Source organism: Papaver somniferum, unplaced genomic scaffold, assembly GCF_003573695.1.
Source record: "Papaver somniferum cultivar HN1 unplaced genomic scaffold, ASM357369v1 unplaced-scaffold_21, whole genome shotgun sequence".
Classification (NCBI taxonomy): domain Eukaryota; kingdom Viridiplantae; phylum Streptophyta; class Magnoliopsida; order Ranunculales; family Papaveraceae; genus Papaver; species Papaver somniferum.
Genome location: NW_020631041.1, coordinates 18,499,719 through 18,518,010, shown reverse-complemented (window position 1 = coordinate 18,518,010; position 18,292 = coordinate 18,499,719). Strand labels below are relative to the sequence as shown.

Here is an 18,292-nt window from a genome sequence, read left to right as displayed (position 1 = left end):
ATGATGTGGCTTAATTAGATTAAATGGACGAGATCAAAATTTCTTTAAAATTTAATAGCCAGGCCTGGTAGACGCGCCAAACAACCCGTCCTGTTACCCGCTTGAAATATTCGACCCCACAACCTGGTTAATTATTATCGAGTATGTCTGATCCCCTAAAACATATTCACCACGAAGATGAAACCAATTTCGTATCCACTTGATTCAATTCACCTTTATGAGCTAAATTTTACGACTAAACTATTATGTGTTTTGATTATATTTTGGATTAGCTCTTTTTGTTTTTCGATTATACATCTTCATCTTTTAGATTGTTTTAAAAGCCATTTCATCCCATCTCCGAATTTCAAACACGAATTAAGTCAACTTAATATGTACAAAAAACCCGTAATCTATTTGGCCCGCCTGGTCTGTCATAGTTATTCGTGCGGCCCATGCTCAAAATCCCGGGCCTCTTCTTGACTTTCCCTTTTTTATACCTCCTCCTATTATCTAGATCCTTCTCCCATTAGAAATCCAGAACAGAACCCTCTAGAAGAACATAAATTAGGGTTTATAAATCTTCATATTCATCTCCAAATTTCCATCTTTTCTCCATCAGTCCCACCCCAAACCTCTCAAATCAAAACCCTCTATCTCTCATCTGCAAATCTCTCTGTTAATTTCATCCTCATCAATCAAGCAATCAAAGTATCCATGGCGAAATTAGGGGAAGGAGACAGTCGCTGGATTGTAAAAGACAGACCAGACGGTACAAACGTACATAACTGGCACTGGGCAGAAACCGATTGTCTGGAATGGTCAAAGAATCTCCTCAACAAACTTCTCTCAAATCTAACAATCTTAGATGGCGAATCGAATCTCTACATCAAGACCAAAAAAGTCGATATCGTCACCGGAGAAGCGTACGTGAATGTCCGGAAAGGTAAAATCATCCCTGGTTATGAACTTGATATAACTTTGAGTTGGATTGGTGAAGCAAAGGGTAGTGAGAATGAATCTCTGATGAAGATTGAAGGGCAAGTTCATATTCCTTATTTAGCTGATGAGAATGCTGATGAAGATCCTGAGATTAAGGTGAAAGTGAAGGAAGATGGGACTGAGATTGGGAAGAGATTGAAGGATGCTTTCGTTGCGAAAGGGGTGCCGATTGTGAAAGAGAAAGTTAGGGTTTATGTGCAGAGTATGGCGAAAGGTGGGCCGTGTAAGGAAGAATTGGAGGTGAAGAAGACAAATGTGGCGAAATCGGCTGCTTCAGGGGCGAGTACTGCTGCGGCTCCTGCTGTGAAGAAGGATGTTGCTGTTGCTGCTACTAGTGAGAAGAAGAAGGAAGGGAAAAAGGGGTTTAAGAAGATTACTTTGAAAGAGAAGTATAATTGTAGGGCAAAGGATTTGTTTGAAATTTTGATGGATGAGAATAGGTGGAAGGGTTTTACGCAGAGTAATGCGAAGATAAGTAAGGAAGTTGGTGGTGAGTTTAGTTTGTTTGATGGGTCTGTTAATGGGACTAATTTGGAACTTGAAGATGGGAAATTGATTGCTTGGAAATGGAGGTTTGGGAACTGGGCTGATGGGATTTACTCTACGGTAATACATGAGATTCTCGAGTTTTTTTTTTTTTTTTTTATTAAATTGATTGGTTGTAGATTTGGATATTGATTGTTTGTTTGTTGCAGGTGAGGATTACATTTGATGAACCTGAAACTGGAGTTACTGTGATCAATTTGGTGCATTCTGAAGTTCCTGAGGAAGACAGGTTCGGTTTTAAACTGTGTTTGTTTCTCTTGATCAAAAAGCAGTTGCATCACTAGATTGTAGTTGTAGAGTAGGGTGATCTTCATGAGGATGTGACTGGATTACAATTGAAAACTTAGGTACTGATGTTGGTTTCTAGGTACAGAACATCTTCTAGGCACAGAACATCACTCCAAATGTTGGTTTAAAATTAGAAGAACAGAGAGACTTAGATTCAATTACGGGTCTAAAGTTGTCCCACTCATCACCACTAAACCTTACTGGGAGTAGCTGCTAGTTTAGGACCACCCATATAAACTACTTTATTTCACTATAACTGTTGCATCCCTTCCACCCCACCTGAAGGGTCTCAAAAAGTGCTAATTACTCTGCTTGTTCGGAGTCCCTAACTATCCTAGTACCAGCTCTGGCACCTACATTGATCTTGCACAACTCTGTAAAATCAGGAATAACTGGATGTTGTGTGCTTGATGAGACAGTTAACTGAAAGTAGATCCTGCAGTATCAAAAATATAAGCACAAGCACTGCAAGCAGTTTTAATTGTTTGTAATATTGTATTAAAGTAGTTGGTGAAGTGTGTTTATCTTCATCATACTTTGAGGTTTATATTGATCTGTATGTTTATTTTGCAGATATGGAAATGCAACTGTGGTGGAGAATACAGAAAGAGGCTGGAGGGATCTCATCTTTGGTCGGATTCGAGCAGTGTTTGGGTTTGGAATGTGATTAAAGTCTATTTCTTCCCATGTAGCATTTTACATCGTATTCTACATTAGTTCTGCTAAATGATTTCTGGAAACTTCTGAAACTTTTTACATTTTTTTTTCCTAATCTAAAAAGTACTTGGGACTCGGATTGTTCTCAATTTAGTGCACATTTGGTGAGTGTAAAGATTGCCCCTCGTAAAGGGGTGTAAAGATTATTTATGGAACATGTGTTGCACTTACTTTTCATGAAAATGTCCCTCTATGCTTGTATGCAATTGGCATAACATAAATCATTGCAAGTGAACTTTGCTGTTGAAATGATATCACAATTGTTTTCGTTGCTAGCAATTCTGAGCAGCTATTAGACTGTTATTCTTGCAATTATTTTGTTTATAGGTTTTTGCTGTTGTCCAGGTTCTGGTAAATCCCAATTGAAGAATCTTAGGTTTTTTTCTGTAGTCCAGGTTCTAGTAAACATTCCCAATTGAAGAATCTTTAGTGTGTCCTCGTCTGAAATATGCACCATTAAGATTCAACAAAGTGACAGTGGCTCCGTATTTGATCCCTTCATTTTTTTTAGAGTTTAGGCTTGGTTTTGGTTGCTTGGATCGTTGTCTGAGCTAATGTGGAGCTGCTGCAGGTGTGAATAACTATATTTGTAGGGAAAATTTTGGCGTTTGCACAGAGAGATACTGATCTTCCGTCACTAGGTTCATATCTAAAGGACTGCTTGTGAGCAGTTTTGACATTTTACGGTTTGGTGTTACTGTTGTGAGCATTTTCAACATCTTACGGTTTGGTTTTACGGTTTGTGAGTATTTTCGGCATTCTACAGTTTGGTTTTACGGTTTTGCATCATGTTGAAGGAGATCATAAGGAATAGTTCTCCAGTTTAGTTGTGCAAATGTCAGGGATTTTGGGTGTGTCGATCACTTTGTCAGGGAAATAATTCTCCAGATTAGAGGTTTTGAGGGGTTGATGTCATGGCGTGACTGTGTACATGAGCGTCACCATCTGACAATTGAGATCTAATCGGTAGAGGCGAAAAACTAAACCAAGTACTAGACAGATGATCCACTCTAGCTAAGTTTGAGAGGATATCAGCCACCTGATTTCCTTCCTTTGGAATGTAAGAACACTTCCCATGAGTGTAATAACTGAAAAACTTTCTAATGTCTTTTATCATCTTAAGTAGTCTCCAATCTATCGTAGAGTTGATGTTATTTTGATGTTATTCACTACATCCACCATTGTTTTTGCGTCAAGCTCAACATGTACTTTCTCCAGTTTTAGATTCCTTGCTCAATTAACTGTTTCCCACAATCCCATGCATTCAGCTTGCTCCGCGCGTCCTTTAAGTATGTCAAATGGATGCTCCTTGCTGGGTACCTGCACAATTACGAATGACCAGACCATTCCCAGAGCCATCACAATTAATAGTAACAACATCACGTGGTATCCAATGAACATTATTTCGACAGACTTACTGGTAGGCTGGCCAGAAGTTCTCAGAGATGCATGTTCCTCAATATAACTTTTATATCTTCTAATTGTTTTATCTGGAACAGGATGAATGTGCCTGAAAACGTTATCACATCTATCTGTCCAAAGACACCAGCCAATGATTGCTCTTTTGCAGATTTCATTCTCTGAAATTTCTTACTGTGGAAATCATCAAACCAGCTAGAAATCCATTCACTTCATATAAAGTAATAGAGCCACTTGAAGTCCAATCAGTAAGAGAGAACCAAACCATTCTTACCGGATTACGTTCCATCAGAACATGAGTAGGTGTTTGCTGTACTGATTCACAAAACGAGATTTCATATGAAACAACAAGAACAGTATGATAAGAAATCCCCAATTACTTAGAATTCTTAATTAAAATTAGGGTTAGGGTTAGAAATCCCTAAATTCTCTTGTTTTAGGCATTAGTTTATTATTGGAAATTGTTCTGTTTTAAGAATTTTATTTTAGATTCCTAGTTATAGAAGTAGTTTCCTTTCTAGGTTACCTTTCCTTAATTTTATAGTTCAGTGGCCTATATAAGAAGGTCTAGTGTTATTAGTTTGATTATCTATGAGAATTATAAGTTTGTTCTAAGTTTCTGTGTTCTTTTAAAGTCTACTCTGCTGGCCGTGGGTAAGAACTATTAAGTTCTTATCAATTGATATCACAGCAGGCGTATCCTGTTTATGACCAAAACTCGAAAACAAAAACAAGTAATTATGGAGAAGCAATTAGGTGAGCTAACGGAGAAGATGGCTGAGATGACATCAAATCAAGCTTTGTTAATTGAGAGGATCGGCCAGCTTGTGGAAAGCAAAGCAGTTGGGAATAATGAGGGACAAAACCAATCAAAAAGAGGAGGTGAGCGAAATGTTTTTCTAAGTTTGATGGATCTGATGCAGAAGGTTGGCTCTTTAAGGCTGCACAATATTTTGAGTATTATGAAACACCTGCGAATCAGAAAATCAAGTTGGCAACATGTAATTTAGATGGTAAAGCTTTACAATGGTATAGGTGGTTGAAGAGAACTAAACCTGTAGTTACTTGGGGAGAATTTGAGAAAGCCATTATTAGCCGTTTTGGTATTACTTCATATGAAGATGCAGGAGCAAAACTCGCTAAAATTAAGCAGTCAGGTTCATATGTAGAATATTGTGAAGAATTTGAACGATTATCAAATTTGGTGGATAATTTACCTGAAGAATTTTTAGTGAGCTGTTTTCTAAGTGGATTAAAAGACGAGGTAAGACTAGAAACTCAATCCCACACTCCTATTAATTTACATGATGCAATGGCAATTGGAAGGTTATAAGATGAGAAGGTAACATTGCGGAAACAATCATATAGAATAGCACCAAAGACACCTAGTGTTGTTAATATTAGTAGACCTTTTAATTCTAGAGCACCTATATCATCTTCAAAACCCATGACAGAAACTCCAGTTGTTAGAAGATTAACTCAGGCTGAAGCTGAAGAAAGAAGAAAGCAACAACTATGTTATAACTGTGATGAAAAGTGGCACGGAGGTCATCGCTGTAAAACTTAGACATTGTTCTTAATTGATAGATATGACAATCAGGATGAAGACGAAGGTACATATGAAGTTCCTATAGAAGAATAATCTGAAAAAGAAACCGTCGAGATTTCTATGCATGCACTGGATGGATCATTAGCTCCACAAACCATGCGGGTACAAGGAGAAATTAAGAAGGCTAAAGTTACCATACTTATCGATTCTGGAAGTACCCATAATTTTGTTGATTCTGCGATACCTAAAAGAACGGGAATTAAGATAATTAAAGATGAGACTTTTGAGGTCTTGGTAGCTAATGGTGCTAGAATGACTTGTGAAGGAAGATGCTTGGATCTGGATTATAAGTTAAATAAATATGAGTTCAAAGGAACTTTTTATGTATTGCCACTTTGGGGATGCGATGTGGTTCTGGGAGTCCAAACGTTTAACCATGGATCTTAAGAGGGATGGTGAACGTATTCGACTAGAAGGAGATAAGAAAAATAAAGTAAAGTTAGCCAACATCAATAGCATCCAGAAACTCTTAAATAAGGGATCAACTGGGTTCTTTTGCAAAATCAACCAATGTTCAGAAGCACAAATTAGTCAAGAAACACCAGGGGATATACAAGAATTAATTGAAGAGTTTGGTGAGGTGTTCTCGGTACCCACAATGCTGCCACCTGTGAGAAGCCATGATCACCGCATAACGTTACAACCTGGGAGTGCTCCAATCAATCCGACCTTACAGGTACACACATTACCAGAAAGGTGAGATCTAAAAGATAGTTAAAGAGTTGGTAGACTCAGGATTAGTTAGGCCAAGAACGAGTCCTTTCTCTTCTCCTGTTTTCTTAGTTAAGAAAAAAGATGGCACTTGGCGTATGTGTGTTGATTATAGATCTTTAAACCAGGCTACTGTCAAGGATAAATTTCCTATTCTAGTCATTGATGAGTTATTAAATGAACTACATGGAGCTTTATTCTTTTCGAAGCTAGATTTAAGATCGGGTTATCATCAAATTAGGATGTCTGAACAAGATATCTACAAAATAGCTTTTCGAACCCATGAAGGACACTATGAATTCTTAGTGATGCCGTTTGGATTAACTAATGCTCCATCTACATTTCAACATCTTATGAATGATGTGTTCAGAAATCAATTAAGAAAATCTGTCTTGGTTTTCCTTGATGATATTCTGATCTATAGTCCTACCTGGGAAGCACATTTATTGCACCTTCGTGAAGTATTCCTGATATTACAAAGCCATCAACTTAAGGTCAAATTAAGTAAATATTCTTTTGGTACTGAGAGGGCTGAGTATTTGGCTCATATCATCTCAAGAGGAGGAGTGGAAGCTGATCCTAGCAAGATACGGGATATGTTGGACTGGCCGTTACCAAGAATTGTCAAGGCATTACGAGGATTCCTAGGTTTGACAGGATATTATAGGAAATTTGTACAAGGTTATGCTAATATTGGAGCACCACTTACAAAATTGCTAAAAAAGACGGTTTTTATGGACAGATGAAGCAACAAACGCATTTGTTAAATTGAAAAGTGTAATGACATAAACACCCGTGCTAGCATTACCTGACTTTACAAAGACCTTCATTATTGAAAGTGATGCTTGTGGAGTAGGAATAGGTGAGGTTTTGATACAAGAAGGTAGGCCAATTGCTTTCACAAGTAAGCCACTTGTACCTAGTCATATGGGTTTGTCAACTTATGAGAAAGAGTTGTTAGCAGTAGTTCATGCGGTTACTAAATGGCGACCTTATCTAATTGGGAGAAGATTTTTTATTCGGGCAGACCAACAAAGTTTGAAGTATTTTTTGGATGCTAGAGCTGTAACACCGGCACAACAAAAATGGTTAACAAAATTATTAGGCTATGACTACGCGATTGAGTACAAGAAGGGATCGTCTAACAAGGTTGCTGATGCACTTTCTCGAAAATTTGAAAACGGTGAAATTTTTTCCGTAACTTATGTTAGTTTTGCTTGGATGGAAGACCTATTGGCTGAACTAAAAACAGATCCTTGGATCACAAATTTCATCTTTAAAGTGAGTCAGCCTTCTTTCGGCAAGAATAACTTTACCGTACGAGATGGTTTAGTTTACTATAAACAACATCAACTAGTGATAAGTCCTACTTCAAGGTGGAAGGCACTACTACTAGCTGAGTTTCATGACTCTCCAATTGCTGGTCATGCCGGATATTTGAAGACAGTAAAACGTTTATCTAAGTTGTTCTACTGGTCTAGAATGCATAAAGAGGTGAGAGACTACATTGCTTGCTGTGATGTTTGCCAAAGGAATAAATATAGTACTCTTTCTCCAGCAGGATATCTTCAACCATTGCCGATTCCTACTACAGTATGGACAGATATATCCATGGATTTTTTGAAGGGTTGCCAAAGTCTAAAGGGAAAACTGTGATTCTTGTAGTGGTGGATCGACTAACTAAATATGCCCATTTTCTTGCATTAAAAATCCATATACAGCCACATCGGTAGCCCAGAAGTTTTTAGAAACAGTCATCAAACTTCATGGATTTCCTCAATCTATAGTTTCTGATAGGGATGCTGTATTTACAAGTAATTTTTGGCAAGAGTTGTTTCGCCTACATGGAACTCAATTAAGAATGAGTTCCTCCTATCATCCGCAAACCGACGGTCAAACTGAAGTGGTTAACAGATGTTTGGAAGGTTACTTACGGTGTTTCGCTGGAAATAAACCAAAAGGATGGTCATCTTGGTTACCATGGGCAGAGTATTGGTATAATACATCCTATCATACTTCAACTAATACTACACCGTTTGAGGCTTTGTATGGCATTCCTCCTCCGGTATTAGCAACTTATTTACCAGGAGAAGCGAAAACCACAACTTTGGATGAGGCAATAACCAAGAGGAATGAAGTTTTATCAATGCTTAAGGATCAACTTCAAGTGGTGCAGAATAAAATGAAGCTAAGGGCAGATGAAGGACGTCGGGACGTTGTATATCAAGTTGGGGATTATGTGTATCTGAAGTTGCAGCCATATCGGCAAAATTCTAATGTGCAAAGGAAGAACCAAAAATTATCTCCACGATATTTTGGACCTTATAAGATTTTGGAGCATATAGGACCTGTGGATTATCGATTGGACTTGCCTAAGGAGTCAAAGATACATTCGGTATTTCATGTATCGTTTCTGAAGAAGGCTTTGTTTCCTAACACAGCTGTTGGGGTTAATCTACCAGAAGAAGAAGATGAGGTTGATCCAGTAATCTCCATGGTTGAAATGATCCTTGAGGTCAAGGAAAATCTTAAGGGGGAGGGAATGATAAGAAATCCCCAATTACTTAGAATTCTTAATTAAAATTAGGGTTAGGGTTAGAAATCCCTAAATTCTCTTGTTTTAGGCATTAGTTTATTTTTGGAAATTGTTCTGTTTTAAGAATTTTATTTTAGATTCCTAGTTATAGAAGTAGTTTCCTTTCTAGGTTACCTTTCCTTAATTTTATAGTTCAGTTGCCTATATAAGAAGGTCTAGTGTTATTAGTTTGATTATCTATGAGAATTATAAGTTTGTTCTAAGTTTCCGTGTTCTTTTAAAGTCTACTCTGCTGACCGTGGGTAAGAAATATTAAGTTCTTATCACAGTAGTGCTGAGATCTCGTGGGAAGATTTTTAGAAATAGCTTTCCAAAGAAAATGTGGAATCCTTGGAAGAATAGGAAGCTTCCACATAGTAGAATATATTTTCCTCATTTTTGGACCAACGGATTGTAGTTTTTTGTTCTTCATACATTTTATAAAAACATGATTTCAATAAGAAAATTCTTCTTTTTTCCAGTAACCAGACCAATCTGTCTTCTTGTCTGTTATGAATAGAAATACGAAGAATATAGTCAACAATATTTGTCTCAAACAATTCTTGCAAAAGACTAAGATCCCATGTAGCAACATCTTGGTTGAATAATTGATGAACATACTTGAAGTCATGATGTCTAGCACAACCTTGTCTTGGTGTAGGTGGAACTGGTAACTCTGGAATCCACCTATGTTTCCAAATGAGAATAGTATCTCCATCTCCAATACTCATGCAGCTGTATTTCTGAACAAAACCAATTTCAAAACTAATGTTCCTCCATGACCAGGTGGAATTATACTTGTACTTCAGGTTATATAAATCATCATCTGGAAAATATTCTGCATGTAAGGATCTGACCATCATGGACTTTGAGTCAGAACACAGCTTCCAAACAGACTTTGCCTGGAGAGCTCTATTGAAGATATGCACATCCCTAAAGCCTAAACCCCCTTCTTCTTTAGACCTTTGTGTTCTTTTCCAAGTAACAATGTGTTTACCTTTACAAGATTTTTTATTTTTCCAAAAACATTGTTGTACGGAACTCATTTTGTTGATAGTAACATATGGAAGTTTAAATATTGTCATATGATGAATATGAATTGCATTTGACACATTTTTAATCATGAAAGATCTTGTTGTTTCAGACATGTTCCTACCACTCCAATTAGAGAATTTATAACCCATTCTATCAACTAGAGTAGAGAAAGGAATACGTTTGTTTCTACCACGAAGAAAGGAAGGCCAAGATATTTTTCTTCTTTGATATTTAAGTGTCTGACTTGAAGAATTCCACTGATTTTCTGACAAACATTTGGTTCCATATTAGAGGTAAAGTATACAACTGATTTACTGAAATTAATTAGCTGTCCTGAACAAGAGCTGAATTGATCAATGACTTGCTGGAGTTTATGAACTTTGAGAATGATTAGCTTTACAAAATAACAATCATCCACGAAAAAGAGATGATTAATTTTGGGTACAGATCGAGATATTTTCATACCTGTTAATTACCCTGTTTTTTTTGCAATAAGCTAGATATCTTGAGAAGGATTCCATGGATAAAATGAACAAGTAAGATGACAATGGGTCACCTTGACGAATACCTCTAGAAGGCTTGAAAGCAGTTGTTGGTGAACCATTCCACAAAACTTCAATTTGAGTTGTTGAGATACACTCAGATATGAACTGACAAAATTTTTCCGAGAATCCAAACTTTGTGAGAATGTAAATCAAGAAGATCCACTCCAGTCTATCAAAAGCTTTAGAAATGTCCATTTTTAGAGCTAGATGTCCACCTTTACCTTCTTTTTTCTTCATTGCTTGAACTATTTATTGCACAAGACAGATATTTTCAGAGATTAATCTACCTAGTACATATGCAGATTGCATAGGAGAGATGATGCTGACAATATGCTTCTTCAAACTAAGTGCAATGATCTTAGATATTATTTTGTACATTGTATTGCATAAGGAAATGGGTCTAAAGTCTTCTGGCTTCTGAGGAGTCCGAATATTTGGGATTAGAGAGACTCTAGCTAGTGTTGTTGACCTGCTTCAGAATATATCCAGAGTGAAAGAAAGATTAAATCATCTTACATACATCATCCTTAACTACTTTCCATTGAGTCTGGTAGAAGCCCGAAGGGAATCCATCAGGACCCGGTGAAGTCCATGGATCCATAGACAGTAAAGCTTGATGAATTTCCAATTCAGTTGGAATGGATTCAAATTCTTGATTATGTTCATCTGTAATTTATTAAGGAATATGTATGAGAAAATGAGAACTGTCTGTTGGTGAAGAAGTTGTCATGATTGTCTGAACATGACCCTTGAGAAGATTGGCAAGTGACTCTCTATCATTGCACCAAGAACCATCTGGGGATAAAAGAGAATATATTCTATTGCAATATTTTCTTCTGTTGGTTATAATATGAAAATATTTTGAGTTCATGTCCATTTCATTATAGAAGTGATCTATAGTTTTTTGTCTATTGGAACTTGCTTGGATGTCATTAAGAGCTCTTATATCTCTCTCAAGCTTGAGGACTGCTTCAGTATTAGAAACAGATAAGCCGTAGCTTGTAAACTGGAAATCTCATATTGAAGTTGAGTTATTAGGTTATTTATATTTACATAAATTCCTTTACTCCAAAGCAGATAAAACATGCCTTGTATGAGATAATTTGTTAGTAAGAAAAAAAGCATGAGAATCTGAATAACCAGAAGACCATGAAGAATTAATTTCATCACAACAGCTTTCCTGTTTTAACCAATGTTCCCAAAATTTCTAATTCCTACCAACAACTCTATTATGTTTAGATAATTCTAAAAATATAGGAGAATGATCAGAACCATTTTGAGAGAAATGACTAAGGATAGAATCTGCATAAGCCAAAACCAATTCATTGCTAATTAAAGCCCTATCTAATTTTGACTTAATTTTTCCTGTTCTGTGCCTATTACTAGTCCATGTAAAAGGATTTCCACAGAAACCCATATCCGAAAGATTAGAGTCTCTAATAATATTCAAGACTTCAGAAGGGGACGTATGAGAGGAATCAATATTTCTCTCATTAGAAGAGAAAGTTATATTTAAGTCTCCTATAAGTACCCATGATATTTTAATTGCTTTACTAATATATCATTGATATAAGACCATTGCTCAACTTGATCATTTTTGTAGGATGTACTACAAATACGAGATAATAACCACTCTCCTTAGCTAGGGTCATTATTGAATATATCATAAATTTTTATCGGATTGAAGTACAATATATAGAGAAAATCCATCCTTCCAAAAAGAATTAAACATGCATCTAAAGACTTAAAGGCCTAGACAAATAAAGCTCACACGTTGAACGGTGAGAAATCCCTCGTTTCTTATTAGCCGAAATAGGCTTTTTGAGTTTTGTGAAATGAGCTTTTTGGTGAGGACAGTTGGCAACGTATGATTAGTTTAAAAAGAATAGAAAAAAGATTAAGAAAAGGAAACCAAATTCAAATTGGAATTCATGACGTGACAATATTTAGGTGAGGACACTTGGCAACGTATGATTGGTTTAAAAATTACAAACTTAAAAGGAAAACTTAACTTTTATGGAAATCCAAAATCAATTTGGAAATCGAGTACTACTATATTATGATTCTTTTTCCAAAGTAATGTACAACGGGAAAAAACCCGCATACTTTCTGCGAAAATAAAAGGAATAAATAAATAAAATCTGCACATCCGCACTTATTTAATGTATTTTCCCCGCCACACCAAATCAAAAATACATCGCAACGGGGTGGGGGAAGCCAAGCGCACACCAAATTAAAATGCATCGCCACGGGGTGGGGCGAAGCCCCATGCACATCAAATCAAAAATGCATTGCCACGGGACGGGAAAAGCCCCGCGCACACCAAGTTATGAAAGGAAAAAATAAATAAAATTTCAACATATTCTCCACCTATTTAATGTATTTGTCCCACCAAACCAACTCAAAAATATATCGCCACACCCGTCTACATCAAATCAAAAATGCATCGCCACGGAGGCGAAGCCCGCACACAACAAAACAACATGCATTGCAATGGGACGGGCGAAATGGCGCGCACACCAAATCAAAAGAAGAAAAATACAAATCTAGTTTCCATTAAACGCGACTACGTACTTTCGGTCACAGATAATATGTGTCTTCCATGGTTAGGACTTGGGAGTCATTTCCCTGGGAAATCACATACGTGATCTGTTTTAGGTTGGGACACGTTCCTTCGTGGCCTAAGAATTTCAACGGACCATGCGGGTCCTACTTCAGTACCTAGTTTCTGTCAATACCACCAAGGCCAAGGGTTACCTTATGCTTCACTCGTTGTTCCTAAGGGTTCAATAACAAAGACACGCTAAATTACATTTAATATTCATGGTTCATGTACCAATACTTCGAGTGATGCTCGGTATCTTGGTTCCTAAAATGTCAACCCATATTAGATCCTACTTTACTTAAACAAACAGTATGATGTTATGCATCGTGAATTTTGTTTTTGAATGCGTTAACCCAAGAACTGAAACACACCTTCCGCAACATTTCATGGATTCCTTCATATTTTTTTTTTCTCACCAAAGTCAACTGCCTATACCTTACTCCTCTCACGCCCTACCATCACTATATATGACCTTTGGCCAAGGGCTAAGTCTTTACACCTCAGAACTCCCAAGACCCCTCAAACAGAAACATCCTGCTTAGTTATAAGATCAGCATACATTCTTAAGTCTTCTTCCTCCTAATTCTAGTCCTCTTATTCAATCGTACAATGAACAAGAACACATTCTTCATTATTGGCGTAATTATGGCTATCACAATTGTTCTCACAATTGCGACTATTCATCAAGGAGGAGGAATGGATCATCAAGGAGGAGTAAGTGTTGCGTCAAAAGAATACTCTTTATCAAGAGGGAACGAACATAATGATATACTATCATCGACGTCTAGTACCTCAAAAGCCAAACGCATAAGTCGTTTCCTCAAGGAAGAAGTGAAACCTAAAAACCCAAGAGCTGCATCACACTGTAACAAGAACGACAATGTTTGTTACGCTGAAGGAAGTCCTGGAACGACTTGTTGTAATAATAAGTGCGTCAACTTAACATCCGACTCTGACAATTGCGGCGCATGTAAGAGCAAATGCAAATTCTATACGGAGACATGTTGTAACGGAATATGTGTGAATCTATCCTATGACAAGAGGCATTGTGGGAGGTGTAACAACAAGTGCACGACTGGTGGTATCTGTTTATATGGGAACTGCGACTACGCTTAAGCCACTGTAAGAGTCACAGGCCGGTTACGATGTTGAGTTAGCTTCATCCTTCATGCATTTTCAAAACAATAACAGTCATATAGTAAAGATTAAGCAGTCTGCTAAAATGCAATATTGAAGGTTTAACTTTCTGCAACCCCAAATAAATAACTGCTGCAATTATTTATTTTAATGGTGAAAGATATAGTAAGTTTATTTATGATCCGGGAAAGATTATCTCTGGAAGACAAGTTATGAAGATTAGCATATATTAAGAAGCTAATGCCTCCATATACTCTTTCAGTAGTAAAATTGTGAAGTTAGTGAAATGTAACTATAAAGCAACAAACTCGATTAATATATTTTGATACAAGTCAATTAGTTAGTATAAAAAGTACGTAATTATATTTTGATTGAAGCGCAATCATGTTCCATCAAGGAAGGGTTCTCCACATGTTTATGTTCATTTACTGTTAAAAATGGGTGAAGTAAAACTTGCCACAGTTGTAACTTCTATGGTTAAACTTAGATCAACTTTTTTTCCTGGTCAGTATGCACATAGAGGTAGGCACTTCGTAATGTAGAAACTATAAGAAATTCTTAAGTGAGTTCGTCATAGAAAAATCCAGTTTTGTGTCACCTTCACTCAGGGGCTGAGCTAGCTTAGAGAAACTACACAGGTTCCGTCAGCCTTGCGTTTAATTTTATATACCCATTTACACCCTACCAAGTTCATACCCGGATGCCACGGTACGAGAGTCCAAGTTCCGTTTTGCATAAGAGCAGTATATTCCTCGTGCATAGAGTCATTCCACTTAGGATCTTTAGAAGCTACAGAATAGCAAGTTGGCTCCGTGAGTTGATCACAAGCAAGACTTACATAACACTCAGCAACAGGATGTTTTGTCGCAAGAAGAGAAGGTAAAACCTTTGGTTTCCGAGTTCCGTCTCGAGTACGTGTCACCATGGAATGAGTGGGCATGACAGGCGGTGGTGAAACTACCACATTCGTAGAGCTTTGTGAGGGAGACTCATTCGATACAACCACATTAGGATTTAAAGATGTATCTGTATCATTAGTAGTAAGAGGACTAGAAGGAGCAGTAACAGATGGGGATAAAGATGTGGAATTGAAAGAATTTGATGTAAGTGAAGGAGATAAAGGTTGAGTTGTCTGACTGAATGTTGGATTGCTAAAAGAGAGGGACTGGTGGGGACGTGTGAAGCTTAGTATAGGAGAAGAATTTGGACTTTTTAGAGCATCTTTTTGCTGAACAGTAAGAAAAGGAAAATGATGTTCATTAAAGGCCACATTACGCGATATATATACACGTTGTGTTTCTGGCTCTAAACACTTGTATCCTTTGTGTATATCGCTGTAGCCAATGAATATGCAGGGTCTAGTCTTGTATTGTAGTTTGTGTTTATTGTATGGGACAAGTAATGGGTAACATTGACAACCAAAGACCCTGAAGAATTTATAATCAGGTACCTTGTTATATGCCTTTTGATAGGGAGACAAGTTTTGAAGGATGGGAGAGGGAATTCTATTGATGAGATAAATAGCAGTTGCAAAGGATTCAGCCCAAAATGTAGGGGGTAATCCGCTATGGTGCAAGAGAGCAAGACCAATCTCAACGATATGACGAATTTTTCGTTCAGCCATACCATTTTGTTGCGGTGTATGTGGACAAGATCTTTGAGGAGATATACCATTGGCCGCAAAGAAATTTAACAGTTGGTTGGATACAAATTCACCACCACCATCACTCTGCTGGATTTTTATAGTTGTACAAAACCTATTTTGAACTAGTTTTTGGAAATTTTGAAAACATTTGAAGGTTTGATCTTTACTGTGTAGGAAATAAATCCAAGAGAATCGAGTAAAATCATCCACTAGAATGAGAAAATAGCGAAAACCATTATTAGACGTTACTGGAGCTGGACCCCATGGATCAGCATGAATACGATCTAATATATGAGTTGCACGATGAAAAGAAGGAGGAAAAGGAGACTTGTGAAGTTTTGCATGGACACAACTTGAGCAGAAAACAGTAGTCGATAATTTAGGATTTAATTGAAGCCAATTATTTTTATTAATCATTCTAACTATTTTAGGATTAGGATGACCTAGGCGCATATGCCAAAGATCTATATTAATACGAGCAGAAAGATGAGCTACATGTCTTGGCTTGGTGTTTGATTTTGGAAGTGGCTGGATCGGATAGAGTCCACCCTTACTCGGCCCTTGAAGCAGCAGCCTCCCCGTTTGCCTGTCCTGTATCAGAAAACCAAATTTCTCAAAAACAAATACACAGTCGAGGTCTCTAGTGAGTTGAGCAACAGAAATAAGATTTTTGGTAATGTTTGGAACATGAAAAACGTTAGTTAAGTAAATGGGAGATCTGGAAGTGCGGAAATGGATATCTCCAACACCCGTAATAGGTAATTCATGTCCATTACCTACAATGATTTTATCATTACCATTATAATCAATTCGATTATCCATCTCAGAGAATTCTGCAGTCATATGGTTTGTAGCACCTGTGTCGGGGTACCAATGTTGATCATACGGAGTGGAAGCGAGTTGCATAGCAGCGAAGGACTGAGGCAAGTCATTAGGTTGATAAGCTTGATTGAATCGATTATGACACTGGAGTGCAGTATGTCCAGGTTTGTTGCATACTTGACAGGAGACTCGAACTGGTTTATCCGTAGGCGGAGCACTAAGGATAGAACGAGAGGAGGATGCTGGATGCTGGTTGAATGAGCGACCGCGACCACTGGAGCCATTACCTCGACCACGACCATTAGCTGGGTGTTGATATGAGCGACCAGCACGTTGGTTGGAGTTGTTGTTGTTGTTGCGGTATGGGTTAAATTGTCGAGCAACAAAGGCAGCAGCATTGTTTTCTGGAGGAAGGCGATGAAGATTATCGTGTTCAACTCGGATTTCTTGTTGCAGGAGAAGAGCATATAACTCAAGTGAAGGTGGGAAGTGGAGGACGAGCCGTGACTGCAATAGTAAAACCATCATACTCTGGACCAAGACCTCTTAAGGCATTGAGGATTAGATCAACATCAGAAACTGGTTGAGCGGCTGCGGCAAGCGAGTCAGAAATATTTTTGATTTTAGAGAGATAATCAGTAATGGTGGAGTTCCCTTTTTGCATATGATGTAATTGGATACGCAACTGCAAAGTACGAGCAACATTGTTGGAAGCAAAGATTGATTCAAGAAAATTCCATACATCTCTAGCAGTTGTCTTACCAACAACTTGAGCAAGGATTGGTTCTGTCAAGGTAGCATTAATCCATGACAAGAGGAGCTGATCAGTTTTGTGCCATTGAGTGTAAATTGGGTTTTCTGTTTCTTCATTGGTTGTAGGATCTGTGAGGGTGGATTTTGGAAGGGGAATTTTTGGATCAACAATTTGATATAGGTCTTGACTATGAAGAAGGGGAAGCATCTGGCTTTTCCACAATAGGTGGTTGGATTTATCAAGCTTAATGGACACTAGGCTTGTGACATTTTTCAGAGATGGGAGATTGGAGATGTTTTCAGCGGAAGAGGCCATTGGATCGTTTTTTTTTTTGCTCTGATACCATAACAGAATTTGGTTTAAGCTTTTCTTGATCCTTCAAGGATACAAGACATCTTTATATATTGATTATGAAGACATACAATTGTATAATATATTGCATTAAATGGTGATTGATATTTGACTAATCCTAGCATAAATCAAGTAACTAATTCTAGTAAGAAGATAAACCAAATCAATTACAGAAGATAACAAAGATACTTCTGGAAAGTTCTGGAATGTATCCGTGCTTGTCAACTACACACCCAGCCCAGCTGGCTCCCAAGCCAATAACAGTTATTTTTGAACGGTTTTTGGGCACCACCCTTTTTCGGTGGGGAACCATTATGTGATAATAATGTTTACCCATAATTATAAGGGGTGTCCTAAAAAGTAGAAATGACTAATCCACCCTTAACTGAATTTAATTTATAACTATTCTAATAACCACAAATATATATAACAAAATCATTAATAAAACTAAATCAAAATTATAACAAACCCATTAAATTTAATTTTCACAGACGCATTATTTTTAGAGGGCTCATCTTCTTCTCTTCTTCCTCTCTTCTTCCCCCTTCCTTG

At 37.4% G+C, this 18,292-nt stretch overlaps 2 protein-coding genes across 2 annotated transcripts; both read left to right on the top strand.

Annotated features, from left to right (window-relative positions):
• The first annotated feature begins 515 nt into the window (after positions 1-515).
• Positions 516-2,811, top strand: LOC113340044 (activator of 90 kDa heat shock protein ATPase homolog). Its single transcript, XM_026585257.1, has 3 exons — positions 516-1,587; positions 1,677-1,756; positions 2,389-2,811. The coding sequence occupies exons 1-3, from the start codon at positions 697-699 to the stop codon at positions 2,480-2,482; spliced, it is 1,065 nt and encodes a 354-aa protein (XP_026441042.1). The 5' UTR covers positions 516-696; the 3' UTR covers positions 2,483-2,811.
• Positions 2,812-13,676: 10,865 nt separating this feature from the next.
• Positions 13,677-14,147, top strand: LOC113339720 (stigma-specific STIG1-like protein 3). The gene has a single exon (XM_026584952.1). The coding sequence runs from the start codon at positions 13,677-13,679 to the stop codon at positions 14,145-14,147; it is 471 nt and encodes a 156-aa protein (XP_026440737.1).
• Positions 14,148-18,292: the final 4,145 nt, after the last annotated feature.